Genomic DNA, 18,412 nt, shown 5'->3' with positions numbered 1-18,412 from the left:
AGCGATGGAATGACAGCCGACCCTACAGGGCGCGATCGCCATCACCTTCCGTCGATCACTTTTCATCATCGACTTCCAAAGCCTGTTTTGCTGTGGAACTTGCCGGTGTGTGCCTCGCTTTCTTTTGCTTACTGTGGCACGCTCCGCTGAGCACTGGATGAACGGATAACACGAAAGGCTCTGCGGTGATTCGTAGTGTTTCAATCATACAGTTTAGATCTTCATGCCGCGTTATCGGGCGTTATTGACCAGTGATAAACTGTTCGTGACGAATGTGATCGCATTGCGGAATAGCCGTTCTGTACAGTGACCCAGTTCCGTGATTCATTCTGGGCGTGCATATGCTATCTGAAGTGTAGGGTGGTCTAGCTCGGTGAATTCAGTGTGTAACTGCGGTAATATGGTCTCATCTTGCCTCCACCGCGAAGTTGCGTGTGGTTGTTGTGATTGCGCATTAGAGGTACAGTTCGCCGTATCCATGCCTCCTCGCTCAAGCTTCGATTTGATACGTGAGTTAGTGTCCCCAGCATAGGTTATTTCTGGGCGAGCGGTTCTTAACTGCTATTGAATCTGCTCTATCGAATGACAAGTTACGTGATATGCTACGGCTGTTGAGGTTTCTTTAGCTAAGATATATTTAGCTAAGGTATAGAACCTTCCATTTAAGTGCAATTTCTTGTCTTTCACGCTCATTTTGCAAAGCACAAATATTAAGTAACGATTTTTCTCGTGTACGTGGCATTTTATTTCAGTAATGGCATGAATGGCAATCATCACGATGTCAGAGATAGATAACTCGTGAATAAAAGGCTGCACTTTCTCAGATGTCGGTCCCAAAACTACCCCTTTTTCCGTAAGAGTGGCCGTGGATGCCACATACTGGTGACCTACCCGGATAGCAAATAAATATATGAGTTGGTTTTAGCGTGTTGTGCGCACCTGCATATCAAGCAAGAAAAAAAACTTCGAGCGACATTATTCGCGTCAACATTGCGACTACGCAGCTAATTTCGCATGAAAACCTTGTTCGAACATGCTCTATCAATGCTCTATATCGTGATTTTAAGCTGCGCTCGGGCATCTGGGTACTAAGTCATCCCAGGTCTTAAGCATTCTGCGCACCCTACGCGTGGTCCGTGTACTCTTGATAGTCATTTCCTTCGTAGGGACGGTTGTGAATCTATCCTTTACTTGCCCTTCGCTGCTTGAAGTGGTAATATCGTATTAGACACCACTTGGAAAGTTGTCCGATCGCGCGCTCTTCGGCGGAGTCGCAACCATCTTCCTGTGTAGACTACGCTCATGCAATCGTCTCTGGCTCCTCTGTCGCGGTCCGTGCTGTCTTCGGCGGCTGCGACGTGCTTAGTGGTTCCGTTCCCGTGTCTGCGCTCCTGTCCTACTGCCCAAACTGCTGAACGCCGGTGGCTGACCATCATGATTGGAACTGTTGTCCTCGCTTTGGTGTCGGTCGCGATGGCCCGAGCTGGGAGTGCAACGGCTTCGCCGTCGGAGGATGAAGGTGAGTTCGCGGCTATACACCAAGCCATGTGCGGTTTCAAGACGGGGCTTTGATAAGCAAGCGCCTTCTTTCGCAGCCTGGAGTAAGGAAATGCGTTGTGCATTGCACACATAAAAATGCAAGCTGTAATAATAATTGTTGGGAGTTTTACGCCGCAAAGCCAAAATATGATTTTGAGGGATGCGGACGGCGCCAGAAATTTCGATCACCTGGGATTCTTTAATGTGGACCTAGATATAAGTGCACGGGCGTCTTGCATTTCGCCTCCATCAAAATGCGGCCGCCGCGGCCGGGATTTGATTCCGCGACACTCGGTTCAGCAGTCGATCACCGCGGCGTGTTAAAACCACCGCGGCGTGTTAAAACCATCACGCCGTGTTAAAATGCAAGATGTAAGCTCCCGCTAAAAAAAAAAAAGAGTGTGTATTTTTGTTTGTTGCATTTTTCGGAAACATCATACGCCAGTGAAGTCGAAACTTTTACTACGTGGCAATAGCGACTGGTCATTAACAAGCCCCGCTAATAATTAGCCTATGTGTTGCCTATCAACACTCCGTTGAAATAGCTAGGATAATTTTCTGCTCAGCAGAGCTGAAAGTAATAAAATATACGCGGATAAAGACCTTTACACTTCCGCTTTTCTTCGTGAATGATTTTCAAGCGAACATATTTATTACACAGCCACGAGTAGAACTGAACAATGTCGGTAATAAAGTTTTCTCCAATTAGTAAGCTTGCCGACAGTCGCATAACATTCGTCCGCGAGTTGTAGCGTAAGAGTCCAAGTGTTGAGTAAAAAAAATAATAAGCGTCAACTACAAGCACTGTGACCGAGCTGCCGCCGCCGCGTTTCAATTGCCAAAAGTTGTACGCTCTTCTTGAAAAACTGCCAATTTGGTATTTCTGCTGTCCTTGCATTAAAATTGTGTTTTGTTTAGGTGTATATTCTTTCTTAAACACGAGAGTGGGCGTGCGCACTGCGGTACTACTCTCGCCGCTCTAGTCAAACAGCTTTTAACCGACTCTTTTCTCTCATTACTCCTTCTGACCCGAAGGTTGCGGTATCGAATCCCGGCCGCGGCGGCTGCATTTCGATGGAGTCGAAAATGCTAGAGGCCCATGTATTATATTTAAGTGCTCGTTAAAGAACCCCAGGTGGTCAAAACTGCCGGAGCACTCCACTACGGAGTGTCTCATAATCATATCGTAGTTTTGGAACGTAAAACGCCAACAATCCGTCTTTTTCTTCTTCTTCTTCTTCTTCTTCTTCTTCTTCTTCTTCTTCTTATTATTATTATTATTATTATTATTATTATTATTCCTTCGTTGTGTCTTTTCTTTTATTGCGGCACGTGCTTTTGTGAAGTCCCTTCTGGCCAGACTTATCACACCTCCGCTGCTTTTTCAGCCACCGTTCTCTGTTCCTTCTCTCTTTTTTTTGTAGTTTATTTCTTTCCTTCGTATGAAATAGCAGAATAACGGGCCGGTGTTTAGCAAAATCTGGTTTGAGAGTGGCGCTACTCTGGCTAAAAGGTCAGCGTAACGAAAAGCTCCCGCAAGAAGCCTCAAAAAGCTTCACATTTAGCCTTGCGGCAACGTAAAACTCCTTATTTAAAATTCCCCAAAACCTCTTCATCGTAAGACTAACGCAGAGTGCGGGATAATGACCGTGATTGTGCAGCCTTCGCCGCCTTAGCGCGACTGCATCGCGCTGGAAAAGTCCGCTAATTTTATAATCAGCCCAGTAGGGGTCATGGCGCTCTGAAATGCGCCGGGGCGGCAACTTATGCCTTTCTCGCGGCTCTTTATGGACGCCGAGCGCGTTTGTAATGTGCGCGAGAAAAGTGCGTTTTCGAAAAAAAAATGAATAAATAAATAAAACGTTAATTAGCCTTCTCACTTTTTACGGTACATAGCGCGTCAGGGTCCACTCGCCATTTTGGTCTCCATTATATTTTTCGAACTTGAAGAGGCTGGTTTATGGAGCGTGCACGAATCGTTTGAAGAACTGCTCTGCACAAAGGTTTTTCAATGTTGCAATGTCTTTAAGTGTAGGGCCATAGAATAGGGCTTTGTACAGTGTTTGGCGGAGAGTCACAAAGGAAAGTTTATTGAACCTGTATACAAAGCGCATGAGACCTTTATAAACTAACTGCGTTCAAATGTCATCAGAGTGTGCTGACTGCTGGATGAGCGTGCTCACGCCTATCGCTCCAGAATGTATCGTATAGGCAGGCTGCCGCTCAGACCGCGTATTAGTTGTGGCAGATTTCCGCCTGTACTGTAGAGCCATTTGCTGAAGAATACTGCAGGGAAAGGCAAATACCTCTTTTAAGTACTCTTTAGACAAGCCTTCATGATAACCAGTCACATCAAGTTCTGCGTGAAGTGGCACGCTATGATTTTAACTGAGGGCGCAACCTGAACAGAAGTGTGTGTCTGTGAACGTTCCAGTAAACATCTTGCTGTTGCTATGGTGTTCTCTTTATTTGTTTCGTTTTTATTTATTTATTTTATTTATTAAGGCGAAAGCCTTAGATGCCTCATCAAACTTGAAATGAGACCATCGGCACGCGTCAACACGAGTGACGCGAGATATCGTCATAACGTGATGACTTTACGTTATGAATTCATCATGCCACAGGTCGCCAAAATTTGCGACACCGTCATGACGTCCTTATGTCGTCACATTGCGTGACGCTGCATGATGGTATCCTGACATGACACCGTCACTCTTTCAAACGTGGGCCGATAACGGAGGCACTCCAAAACCACGTGAGGTGCAGAGCTTCCTGTTCCCCCAATCCCGGAGGCTGCGCAAAACCACATTGAGTGGGGAAATTTTTCGGTCGGGATCAATACAATTTACTCAGAGTAAAAATAAGATGGCTTTCGCCTTTCAGTCGTCTTAGGCAGATGCAAGAGGGACTGCGCTACTTTTTTAATTATTTATTTTAGAGTCAGCATACATCTTTTTATTGCTAATATATTATGTTAGTATGACCTAGGAAAATGAAATATATGAGATACTCATTACCTCAATTTGGCAGTTGCGACAGAACAGAAAAGAACATATAGTCGGTCTGCCGCTGCGCTTCTCTAAAGTGGCTGGTGCGTTCGACAATCTCCAAATGTGCGGTCAACACTGTTATGTGAACGTTCACATTATTTTTGTATCTTTGCTATTTTTTTTTCTTTCTTCCAGTTTCTCATTTTTCTAGTAATGTGTCATATGAAACAAGGAGGAGGCTAACTAGCCTCACTGAAGTTTCGTTTTTACTTCTCTACCGTTCTAACTTGAATATCAAGCATCTGCTGTGTTAGGTGCGCTATACGTTTCCCTCAACTAGTTTTCTTTTTTTTTTTTTCATCTCCTGCCACATTATTTGGTTCTTTATGCCTGCATAGTGAAGATTAGATACGACTTCTTTATGTTTTGCCCACGCGTAGCAGCCGTTCTAGTCGATTTCACTTAAAAATTGGAAGCCTTATTTTATTACTTCGAATTATTCATTTCGCTGGCGATGCTGTGGCGTTCTTTTCAGTAATTCCTTTTCTTCCTCACCACATTTGATTTGATGGAGTGGGCTAGCAGGATTGCTTCGCACCTCTTCTAACAGATTTGCTGAGTAGCTTTTTTTTTTTCAAAAGCAATCAAAGTTGTTTAACCGTGTAGAATATAGTTGACGACTAAATTATTTTTATCTGGATTTTTTTTAACCCTTATTATCATATCTGCTCATTCATTTGTGGATTTGTACGCTACTTATCGTGACACTGCCCTTTGCCATATTCTAGAGCAAGTTCAGCTCATGAGGTGCGGCTCGTGATCACTAAGAAAATTAGGTTCTTGGCTTTTCGTTCCAAAACCACGATATGATTTTGAGAAGCGCCATGGCGGCGGACTTCAGAATAAGTTCTACCATCTGGGACTCTTCAGGGTGCAAGTAAACCCAATTACACGGGTGTTCTTCGATTTCACCCTCGTCTAAATGAGGCCAGTTTGACCGGGAATCGAACCCATGTCCTCGAGCGTAGCAGAGCGACACATAAGTCACTAATCTACTACGGTGAGCTGCGTTATTTCTAGGTCTTGTCCAATTGATGCTGTAAACAATATCACAGCTACAGTGCGGGAGATGTGCGTTTTCTCGAAAACATTTAGCCGGTATTCAGATGCCCCAACTTTGTTACCGAACAGTGAGAGAAGCCTACATGAACGCAAATGTCGCCATGATTTACGCTAGCGATACTAGGAAAGTTAACGCAAATTATAGCTAATCATGGCTAAGTACGTAATGAAGCACGGTCGGCGTTCCCAACATGCCGTACCGGGACTCCTTCTGCGAAGTTATTTTTGTCGGTGTTGCATGATGCGTAAATAAAAACAAAAAGAACAATTTGTTACGTGAGAGGAATTATTAATCCTCGTAAGAGAGCAGCAAGTCCAGAAAATCTGTTGGAATCGAATGATAACGCTTAGCAAAGTCGTCAGTCGTCGATAATCTGATCGTCGGTGAAACACGCCAGCTATTATACACGCGTTATCGAAAATACTGGAGTGATTGCTGTATACTCGCGTCAGCTCCCGGGTAAACTCAACCACTCGCGTCGCGCGTGCGATCTTATTAGAACGGTCTAAAGAAATCGTAGAGGTTTCAAAACGTTCCGGCGCAATCTGCGCAGAGAGGTGGTGACTCGTGATACAGCTTTTGTGAGTGAACCCTCCCTAGATGAAAATCACGAAACAAGCGTGGGCGACAATTTGTATGCCGATGTATCACGACATAACCGGTTGGTAAAAACATGAAAACAAAAATAAGTCTTCCAAACTGAATTGAGACCGATGATGCACAAGGCAGGCAACGATAAGTGCTGTAGTGTGCACGGAAGCATATTAAGTGATAGAGAATATCATTTTCTTTTAATCAGTTTTATTCAATAATGGTGCCAATGATCGCTGCTTCTTTTTGCAATTAGTGCTTTTTTTGACAAAAATAAGAAACAAATTATTACCGCTACTTGGCAAAATTGAAGCTCAGGCTGGAAAGAAAAACGACTGGCCGAAATGGGATAAAATGTTAACGGCACCCTCGCGACAAGCCAAGTCTTAGTCTTAGTCTATACTAAAGAATTATGGCATGCGTTACTCTGTCTACTTTTTGTTTTCAAGTAGTTTTCGTTTCTTCCAGTGTTGCCGCAGCAGCAGCAACGATATCGTCGAGCTCGCAAAGATACGGCATAGAGTCGAGGTGATGCTCGATATTAAATTCAGTATGTCGCGGGGTTTTCAAAGTTTGCGCACCTCTTACAAAGGCGTACAACATTTGTTCTTTTCTCTTTTATTCCCTATTCCATACAAAACCTTTGGCGTGGATGTGCAGGAAGAAACCTCTTCCTTTTCATTTCGCTGCCGTTCTTGCCGTGTTCGTGTTTGCCTGCGCGCGAGCGTGCCATTCGGCTCGTGTTTGTGGTGCGGGTTATGTGTATGGAGAGCTGTCGCATTGAGAAGACGACGTCTCCCCTGATTCTCGATGTCGGTAACGCCTGAAAGGCTTTCCTCGGCACACATATCTTCTTCCCCACGGGTTACCCGTTTCTCCTTGGCTGCTTCGATGCCGACTCGCGGCAAACACGACGCCTTTTGTGTCAGCGCCGCGACGCCTCGCACGTGCCAGGTTCTGTTTGCGACACGCGCGCGAAGCTCCGCGCACGCAATCGAAAGGTCGTCGAATACGGTGTCGTCGCCCTGTTTCTTATATTATTCTTATTTCCAGCCTCGGTAACCCTTTTGCAAGCAGAGATATGGAGAGCATTGTGCGGATATGAAGCCACGTCGGCGTGCTGGAGTGGTGATGGCTTGCGGAGAAATATGTGCGAAATCGTATTCTCCGTTGGAGTGTATGACGTTGTGATGACATCGCCGTCGAATGCTCTGAAACTGTGGAACCAGAAGAATGGCGCGACATTCAACAGCCTGAATGCCCATCGTCACCGCCGATGTGCCGCCCTATGAACTATAGTGGTCTTTCTTTCTCGCGGGAGCACAATGAACAAACTTTACCGCGTTGTCGTTTCCCAACTGGTCGACATAGAGTTGATCCGTACAAGAGAAGTCCGCAAGGTATTTCCTCATACCAGCAACATCGGCAGCACAGAATCGACCGTACGTTGCCCTTCCAAAGTTGATTTACGCTTGCGAACGTGTCAAATGGAACGTCTGTGCAAGGAGAGAAATTACGCAAGCGCCGAAGTTGCAAGCGTGTTTTACTTCGTAGATGAACAAAATGCGCGCTTCTCGCACACCTTTTACAGTACAGACTATCACTATATCTTCACAACGCATGAATATGCAAAAAACAAAAATCAGAACCAGAACCAGCAAATGAACCGATGTGTTCTCTGCAATGTAACTATTTCTCCGCATCAACAGCAGTGAAATACCACTTCAGACATGTTACTGTGTTCAGAAAAAAAAAAATCGAATCAGAGTACGTTACTTCTTCTGGAAAAACATACGACTACTTTGAATCAGTGTCGCCTGAGTGATTTCTTTTTTAATTTAATTTGTCCTATTACATCGTGGCTCGGGTCTCCGCTTCACTTTTGGAAAACAATAATTAAATAGGAAAGCTACACATTCCAACCATTACGTTTACGCAGCAACGTGTTTATCTGTAAGGGATTTTCTGTTCTTTTAACTTGACGGCCTCTCAAATTTAATGCCTTTCATCAACTGCTTGTTTTTTTTTATTTACTGAAAGGGCATGCGGCAAGAGTTCATATATTTTCTTCAGTTTTTGTGCTATCCTGCAGAAGCAGGGAAAGCTTTCGCCTGCCCCAGCAACAATATTTGCATTGCGGTTTACACACCGCAATGTAAAAAAAAAGTAAGCATGATGTTTCCTCGTATTTCCTGCGGCTCAAATTACGGCGCGGAAGCGTGCGAAAGGAAGGACAGCAATACTTTTACTTTCGTAAAAAAGGACAATCTCCATCTTGTGTTTCTTTCTTTCTTCGGAAAGCAAAAGGCAGTCTTTAGCCTTTTTTTACAAGTATTATTAAGGGATAAGGCTTGTTGCATTTTTGGAGAGTATGCTCATGCTTCCACACACACACACACACACACACACACACACACACACACACACACACACACACACATATATATATATATATATATATATATATATATATATATATATATATATATATATATATATATATATATATATATATATATATATATATATATATTATATATATATATATATATATATATATATATTGCCACGTGCGTTTCTTTATCACTTTTGCTGTATTCGGTTTTCGGCCACAAAGACTGTCGGCAACGCTCAGCGCGAACCGCGCCTCATTGTTCGAGAACCTTCGCGATCATTGTAGATCGTTTTGTTAAGATTGCGCGCAAGACGCGCACACTCGAGCTTATTCTAGAATTTGCAGGACAGCCAGCGATAACGCTGGAATATTCGACGGCACATGTTTAAATGCCGACGCGCTTCACCGCTGGTCAGTTGATCGACGGACGACGCCCTGTTCGCCGCTATCTTTGTACAGCGTGTATTGCTGTAGTTCTAGTTCTCATTTTCCGGCCACAAGTTCGGCCAAATAAACAGTTTCATCCTGCAAACGCTGACTGCTGTCTTCGTCGACGTCACGACCACGTGACATCTGGTGGAGGTGCTGCTTCTTCCATGATCCGGACGCCACCGCGAAGCGCTGACCCAAGCCCAAGCCGCGAGGAGGACGACAGCAAAGAAAACCCGGATCGTCGAACAAGCCGCAGGCAGAAGGGACTGCAGCCAGAGCACGGGCTCCTTCCCGAACATACCAGGCAGCCCAAGGTCCCAACACCCACCGCAGCGACGATGACCGACCCCATGCAGCCTGCGCCGATCCTACTCCGGCAGCCCAAGGAGCCGCCAACCTTCCGCGGGTCGTCATTCGAAGACCCGGACACCTGGCTCGAGACTTTCGAAAGGGTCTCAAAATTTAACACTGGACTCCGAGGACAAGCTGCGGCACGTTTACTTTACCTTGAAGACGCAGCAAGGACCTGGGTTCGAGAACCGGGAGTCCACTCTTCGAACTTGGGACGCCAACTTCGGAGCGCTTTCCTGCAGACGTTTGCAAGCGTCGTCAGAAAAGAAAGGGCCGCAGCCTTGCTGGAGACACGGGTGCAACTACCAAACGAAAGCTTGGCCATCTTCGCAGAGGAAATGACCCGACTGTTCGCCACGCTGACGCTGCCATGCCCGAGACAAGAAAGTCGCTTCCTCTGCGGGGGTAAGGAAGGCTCTTCGCTGGGCTGCTACGGAACCCACCTCGACGGTCCCAAGAATTCGTCTCGGAGGCAACCCACGATTGAGAAGACGCGGAAATGCGTAACCGCCAATATAATCGCGATTGATTCAGACAGCCCAGCTGTTCATTGCCCTCGGCTTCCGACGATCTGCGTGAAACGATCAGAGCGATCGTGCGGGAGGAGCTTCGCAAGCTCTTACCTTCGGCGCAGCCTCAAGTGGACTTGATCGCAGATGTCGTTCGATCAGAAATCCAGCAGTCCCTGGGCAACATTGAACCGCCACTGCCTCAGCCGCAAGCCATGAGCTATGCTGCTGCAGCCCGACGCAACGCCGCCCCTCCTCGCCCGCGTCAAGACGCCGCGCCGCCGCAGCAGTTCCGACGTCAGGCACCGCCGCCACCACCACCGACGCCATACCGCCCGCCGACAGGACAACCATGCGCCCCTCGAAAGACCGACGTTTGGCGTGCCCCTGACAACCGACCGCTCTGCTATCATTGCGGGGAAGCCGGCCACACATACCGCCGCTGCCAGTACCGACAGATGGGGCTTCGAGGATTCGCCGTCAACGCGCCGCGCCCGCAGCCAGGCGAACGGCCTCGGGACATCGACGACTACCTCACCGGAACACACTGGCAAGAACGACGACCTTCCCGCTCGCCGTCGCCCGGCCGCTACATGTCTCCGCACCGCCGGCAGTACACTGGCCCAAACCGGGGCCGGTCACCTAGCCCGTATCCGGAAAACTAAGGGCAGCAACCGATGGAGGTGCGGTTGCTGTACGACGAACTACCGAAGATCCTCCGTCGCCGACGACGACGCGGCAACGAAATCTAAAGAACACGCCGCAAGACGAACGAAGCCCTGACGTTGAAACTTCACGGCCTGAGGAAGAACTGACGACGCCACGTCGAAGCAGCGGAACAAATCGACGCAGCCGTGACCCGACGCCGCGACCCAATTGCAACGCAAGACGACGAACTAGCGACCTCGACGTTCTCATTGACGGCCACAACGTCACCGCTCTCGTCGACACTGGAGCCGACTATTGCGTCATCAGTGGGCCTTTCGCCACGAAGTTGAAGAAAGTTAAGACTGCTTGGGAAGGCCCCGAAATCCGTACCGCTGGAGGCCATCTAATAACGCCGTCTGGAGTCTGCACAGCAAGAGTTACAATCAATAATCGCACGTATCCTGCGAGTTTCGTAATCTTGCAACACTGCTCCAGGGACGTCATACTTGGCATGGATTTCTTAAACCATCATGGCGCCGTCATTGACTTAAGAACCAAGTCGATAACCCTATCGTCGGACAAAACGACACCGCCGGATACGAATCCATGTCACCATGCCCTGAACGTGCTCGAGGATCAAGTTACCATCCCGCCTCGCTCCAGCATCATAATTCCCGTCAGCACCGAAAAAGCTGAAGACATCGAAGGTGTCATCGAGAGCGATCAGCGTTTGCTACTAGACCGCGACATTTGCGTTGCAAGGGGCATTGCTCGGTTGCATGAAGGAAAAGGAAGCGTGATGCTAACGAACTTCAGCCAAGAATACAGACACCTGAGCAGGGGCACGACGATTGCATACATCGAAGAAATCTTGGCCGTCAGCGATGCGTTTGCCTTTTCAGATCGTGACGAAGCTACGACGACTACCCCGACACCTGAGCCACCCTTCGACGTAAACCCAAGTCTTCCCGCTCGCCAACAGCAACAGCTTCGATGCCTTCTGCAGAAAAACAAGGACTGTTTCTCGTCGTCATCGCGGGTCCGACAAACGCCCCTTACTAAGCACCGCATTATAACAGAAGAAAATGCTCGACCACTCCGTCAGAGTCCCTACCGGGTTTCGACACGGGAACGGGAGGCCGTGAAGAAACAGGTGGACGAAATGCTACGCGACGACATCATCCAGCCGTCGAAGAGTCCGTGGGCATCCCCGTGGTGCTAGTGAAGAAGAAGGATGGGACTCTCCGTTTTTGCGTCGATTATCGTCGCCTGAACAAAGTCACGAAGAAGGACGTGTATCCCCTTCCCGGATAGACGACACCCTGGATCGATTACACAACGCAAAGTACTTTTCGTCGATGGACCTCAAGACCGGTTACTGGCAAATAGAAGTCGACGAGAGAGACCGAGAAAAGACTGCCTTTATAACGCCACACAATATATATATCTATATATAGTATATATATATATATATATCTATATATATATATATATATATATATATATATATAGCTGGTAGTGAAACTTAAAAATACGGAATATGGAATAGGACAACTAAACAAAACCTCTGTGATAGCGCAAGCGCGGTTTTCAAGCTTAACACACAAAAATAGATTTTATACACATTTTTCTATTAGGCACAGTTTAACAAATACAAGCGAATTTCGAGCGGGTGCCACGGTGGTCAAAATTTTTTTCGAGCAAAAATGTTTTGCCACAATACTCCATGTGGCACAGGAAATAGGCACAAATTTTATCAGCAAAATCTGCGATGTGCGAGCGCCACGTCTGGGGCACTTGGCATGGAATGAGCCATATATATATATATATATATATATATATATATATATATATATATATATATATATATATAATACGCAGAACGTCTCAGGGCACTTTTTCGACTATGCTGCACTGGGTTTAATGGATGGCCTTTCGTTGCGCAACCTAGCCACTATTTATTATTACGCCATTACGCGCTTCGCGACACCGCCGGTTTTCTAAGTTGTCAAGATTGTACTTTTTTTGTTGTTGTTGTTGTTGTTGTTGTTGGATCCTGGCACAACAATAGGGAACACGAACAAAAGGGGGTATATCGTTCGTGAAAAGGTTCGCTCTTTTAAAGGAGTCTTTGTTCAGGCCAGAGCAGCAATTACCAACGATACGTTACATAATGCATATATGATCCTTCTTTCGACACCCGAAAACACCACTTTTATGCCGCACCACATGCTATGGAGGACCGATCGTACGACGCTAGGAACCTTTCAGGGTGTTTCGCGCTCGGAATGACGAAAAGAAGCAAGAGTTCTTGCTCTTAGAATTCACAATACGTTAATCAGGGATTGCAGAGAGATGGGGAGAGAGAAACTAATGGTATAGACAGGCATGCTGACTAATCGCCTACTCGGTTCGTTACGCTACACGCGTAGAGGGGGAAGAGGGATAATGGTTAAGATAGTGGGAAAATAAAACGAGTGTCATACGGTCCAGTGCTGGGCACGGTTAAGCTCTATCGGAATTAGTTTCACAGCGGTGAATGGTTCCCTTCTGCAGCTTGCGTAAACGAACCTTATCAGGATCAATAAACTCCTTTCGAATCAGGCACGATAGCGATCAAAAGTGGCCGTGTAACGCCAGTATAAGAAATGCGTGGTTATTGGGAACAGAGTGAATACGAATACACACTAGTATAGTTCACAAACGCTCGTGAAGTCCAGTCGACTTCAGAAAGCGTAATAGAGATCTTGGGGTCTCGTGCAGTTACGAAAGCGTAGGCCTAGGGTCCCAGGACTGCACTAGTTTCGCATCAAGGCGGTAGACTTCAACTTCTAGAGTTTGTCGTTGTGTTTGGGAGGAAGGGCAGTGCGACAATATGTGTTCAGTCGTCTCCTCCTAACAGCTGCAAAATTTGCATACCGCACTGTCGGCCTTTTCTATCAAAAAGAACAGGCATTCTTAAGTTCCACACCCAACCGAATGCGACGCAGCTAGATTGTTTCGGGACGGGAGAGTCCGGATGACAAATGAAGTCGCAAATAAGGGTCGATCGAATATAGGCGAGAGTTGGAGAAACACCGCGTATTCCATTGTACCGCTGTGCCAAATGATGATGTGGCCAGAATCATGTGCGTGGGATGTCAGGCCATGATTACCCTCCAAGAAGTTTGTGTAGCTCGTTTCGATCATCGTGTGTCCGTGCCTCCTAGCCCTGACTTCTGAACCACGATGTTTCTCAACGTCGCTATAGCGACACTGATTAGAATTTAACCTCGCCTATGAACTCTCCGCCTGCTCCTCCTTGCGCGTCGTGCGTAATCTCCAGAAGCAATCAATCTTGCGCACATGTCCTCACGGCTCGGTGGAGAAACACTGAGGCCGTTGCTCAGAGCCGGTCCACTATATAAGAACCGCGGGTGCGTTCGTTCATTGCCAATTTTCCAAAGGCATCGAAGAGTACTCGACTGACGGCCATCGTCTCGAAGGCGGGAATGGGCAGCAAAGCCTGACAGCTAGTGTTTTCAGCGGGCACAAAACCCGCGCCTCCTCGCCCGAGGAAGTTGAACAATATGTGGTGGGGGGCCATTATAGGGTAGATGTAGCGTACGGAGAATTGCATGCGAAGCGTGGTCAGGTTTCGCCACGAGCGTTCCCTATTGATCGACCGTGTTTGCTCATCCAAGGGAGATGCGCATAGTGCGGCGGCATCTGTCGCTAAGGGTCTTGCGCCCTTTCCTTACCCTCCCCCCTCCTCCTCCTCCATTCCCCTTCTGGAACAAACTCTTGAACGCGTGACAGTGTATCTTTTCTGGGCAACTGAACTCGAGCTAATATGCCAGCGTTCCCTTTTGAACCATCTTTTCTTATCCGAAAGGTCTCGGTAAAGAACCGGTTCCTTACGCAATCCTAATTAGAAAGACTGATTGTCCCGAATTTAGCGGTGTGTACTAACTTGAGATCTCGCGTCGTAGCATTTTCGACCCGATTTCCCTACTCTGTATGTGAACGTTAAATGAGTCCGCATTAGACCACGCACGAGACAAAGCGCGCGCTTGCGTAAGAAAGATTCGTACGCGCAATAACTTCGCCGAGATTGTACACTGTGTTAAATGCGACGAAAAATTACTCAAGTCTTCTTCAGCCTAACCTTATGAGAAGTGTTTATGGGTAATGTCGTCGCAATCCCAGCGAGCGTAAAACAGGCTTGTGTTACTCGTGAGTCACACATTATTCGCACAAGAATTAATTAAGCCGTGCTTGAAGCGCAGTAAACTGTGGAAAATATATCGGACGTAGTTTGCTTTATTGATTATATTTTTTAGCAAAAATTACTGTTGGCCGAACCTTGAGCCCGTATTCTCGAAAATAACTTACGCTGTAGTTGTTCTTCAAAAAAAGATTCCGCCAACCTGCAGAGTGGACATATTAGAACTTGCGATCATCCAACGGCGAAAAATTCTGACAAACGAAAAATTTTGTGAATTCGTGACGACATCATGATTTTAGCGCTAAAAAAACGAACACATGAGGGACGACAGACAAGCGCTACTAAGAAGTGATTTATTGCATTGTGTTTCAAGAAGTTATACAGCATAGTGAAACGCAGACTAACCGAGCGCAAATCTAGACAGGAGGACCACTTATGCGGTTCCAGACGTTGTTTCATCCAGAAACGTTATCTCGATCTTATAAATTGCTTTCGGCCCTGGGAGGCTTCTGTCCTGTTCACATAATTATTTCCTGCTTCAGTACAATATCAGTTTCATTTGCAAATAAAAATGCCGTAAAAGATTAGTAGTAGCCGTGGATTAACAAGCCATAGGCTTCCGCTTACTGAGGGAAATGTAGTTCGTGATTCATATATGAAGGCAACTAAACGCTGCAAAACCAATCAACCTACCTTGTCTGGAAAGCAGGGCTGATACTTCTACGCCTCAAATCTACACTCATAATTTGATAACTATGAAGCCATAACAATAGACACATTTAGCTGAGCGTTTACGATCCGCTGCAGTCAGACCTGCGTATGCTATAGCGCTTTACACACAAACGCGTAGAAGGAACTGTAGAGCGCGCGCGCAGAACGATCGTGCGAGCAGCGCAACGTAGAACGCACCTCTCACTCGGCTGGTGAAGTCGACTGAGCGGAGCGTGAAGGTGCGTCCACTTGGGTTTTGCCGTCGTTTTGCAGTTAAGCTGACCGTGTCTCGGCAAGACACAAAACGCGAAGTCTATGCAGTTCCCTGCACTGCCTCGGGACTACATCTGTACGGGACTTGGCGTAAGCGACGCTCAGCTAAAAACGCCTAATGAATGCCCACTTCTACCACCAGAGATAAGTCACCATGGCTGTATAGCCGCACTTTTGGCTTGTAAAGTGAATTCCACAAGAACTGCACTATGCGCAAGCAGCGCATAAAGATTCACTCACCACTTACATAAGGTTTCCATTTATGCCTGTATGAACGCAGACCATGTAAACCCAACCGCAAAAGTTCGCGGGGCGCGAAATGTTCGAGAACGCTATAGTCTCGTTTTGTCTGGGAACATAGCCTCCAAGTAAACGTTCCAGCCTGTATGTACTTGGTATTGAACCTACACAGTCACCAGCTGTATTACGCCTTAAGAGAGCAGATATTCACATTTGTCGTGAAGCCAACGTTCCGTAAACTTTTGCTGTTGGCTGCGCGCGTGCATCAGTGTGAACCTTCTTGATCTCTTTTGACGGGAGCAGACAAACTACCCTTACTGCTCTGTCTTACATTGCATATTGAAACACTAGTAATTTTAGCTTTAAAACAGTCACGCTCGCAACACTGTACTTCAGTCTTTCTTTCCACTTAAGATAAATGAATCTGCGTTGTCATGGTAAGGGCCAAAGTATATCATCAGCCCAATTTAGAATCAAACGGGAATAAGTTTTCTATTACGGTAAGCATCTCTTTATTTTTCAGCCGGCAAATCAACAAGAAGTTCGGTATCTCATGCGCTGTGCAACCGGAGCCACCGCTCCTCTCTGAATGCTTTAATTTCGTGTCGTGCCGCGAGCCCCGAGAAACATTGTTGCGCTGAATAATGTGAAGCAACCGGTTACAAAACATTTCAGCTAAGCAACTTAAAATGCACGCGTGTGTAAAAGGGAACCGGGGAATGTTTGCAAAGCCCTCGGCGTGTCCCCAGCCGTTGTCACGAAACGTGTTCGTTCAGTTAGTTTTTATTTCGCTCATATTTCGCGCTCCATTTCGTTTTCTTATTTGTGTCACACTTCATCACGACGAGAATTAAACGACACCGGTGTCCACATAGCGGGCTCAAGTTCGGCTCTGCGCCAAAAGAAATTATGGGGTTCTTGGAAGAAGTGAGAGAGGAAGGGAGAGAGAGAGAGTTGCGTTTCGCTTTCAGCTTGCGTTCTTTGATTTAAAAAAAATTACTTCACTCTTCTTTTCTTCCGAAGTTCCGAGTTACAACGAAAGAGGGTGTTATTTCCCCGCCCTGCTTTCCCTGTGATTTGTTAGCGGATTAAGTTCACGAAAGGACGAGGCTGCTCAAGTCATGTAATTACATCAGGTACCTTTTTCGCTCCCGTTTAATTTTCGGTCGCCTAGAAATTTACTTTTTTTTTTGCAGCACTAACCTATATTTCACTGGAAGTAAAGTGACCGTCTGTGTGTTCTGGCCAGAGCAAGCAGATCTTACGCGGAGAAAGAAAAACTTGTTTCGTTTGTCGGGGAGGGAGCAAGCGAAAAAGGTTCACAGAGTGCGGACACAAGTAATGGTATAGATCTTACGAAACGGAAAGCTGTTGTGAAAAAAGTGTCATTTGTTTCCCAAGAGCTACCGGATCCTTTCCAATAAAAACCGCCATAAATGAAATATGTCTTCATGAGTAATAAATGGGGCTCGGAAATAAGATGCTACTACAAAACTGTAAGGGTCATCAAATGAACTAGGTTTCTTGCTCGACAAAAGATGTAAAGGCAATTAACGATTATCCCTAGTTAATTTGGAGGTATCTAGCTACACTGATTAGATGACAGGTAACGCCAAGCATATCGTGTGTCCTGCAGCCATATTTTAGATGCGAAGCATCTTATGGCAAAGTTCGAACCGGTGGTGTGCGGCGTGACTATCCTCAATGCGCATGCGCAAACCCTCTCAACAAACCTCATCTCCACTCCTTTTCCCCTCTCTCCTCTCCCCTCCCCACACTCTCTCTCCACTCCCTCTCCCATTTGCCCCTCTCCACTTCCCCTCTCTCCTGTCACCTTCTCCACTTCCCCCTCGCCCATCTCTCTCTCCACTTCCCCTCAACCTCTCCCCTCCCCCTCTGAAACGCGGGCTAGAGATGCCGAAACGCTGCTTCGCATCGCCTTATGGTCCTCTTTCGCGGGAGACGGCGTGACTTTTCTTTGTCCGTTTCCGTATAGCACGAATAGTTTCGATATGCTTGAACGATTCACACAAATTGTTATATTCACTAAGTTAGCTAATGAGGAAACTTTAAAAGGCCCCCACACAACTTCTGAAGATACAGAGAACGAACGCGTTATGCTCTCGTGCCGTTTCCCGTCCTTTCGGCCCAACTGGTGACGCTAGTAGTCTGTTCTCGGGACGTCATGAGTAAATAGTATCTCGATTGGTCCACATACGAGGTGTATAGTATTGCACGCAATCTTGCTTTGCCATGCAGTCGCATGGACCAGTCTGCCTTGTCTCGCATGAATACCGCGTGCGATCAACTGATTTGACTTCGTTTTGTGCGTTTTCGACCGCACGAGCAGAAATGACAACGTGTAGCCGAAAAGCGCGAAATTCTGATGTGCTCAACGCTAAG

General features: G+C 46.6%; 1 protein-coding gene across 4 annotated transcripts in view; it reads left to right on the top strand.

Annotated features, from left to right (window-relative positions):
* The first annotated feature begins 288 nt into the window (after nucleotides 1–288).
* The window catches only part of LOC119393506 (irregular chiasm C-roughest protein), a 117,631-nt gene continuing 99,507 nt past the window's right edge, over nucleotides 289–18,412 (top strand). The window contains exon 1 of one of the 4 annotated variants that reach the window (XM_049416266.1): nucleotides 289–1,519. In XM_049416266.1, the coding sequence (XP_049272223.1) occupies nucleotides 1,303–1,519 (217 nt within the window). In that variant the 5' untranslated portion in view covers nucleotides 289–1,302. The remainder of the gene's footprint in view (nucleotides 1,520–18,412) is intronic. The other 3 variants (XM_049416267.1, XM_037660566.2, XM_037660567.2) reach the window with 3 other exon arrangements.

This window comes from Rhipicephalus sanguineus, chromosome 5 (assembly GCF_013339695.2).
Source record: "Rhipicephalus sanguineus isolate Rsan-2018 chromosome 5, BIME_Rsan_1.4, whole genome shotgun sequence".
NCBI lineage: Eukaryota > Metazoa > Arthropoda > Arachnida > Ixodida > Ixodidae > Rhipicephalus > Rhipicephalus sanguineus.
This window is presented reverse-complemented; position numbering and strand designations above follow the sequence as displayed.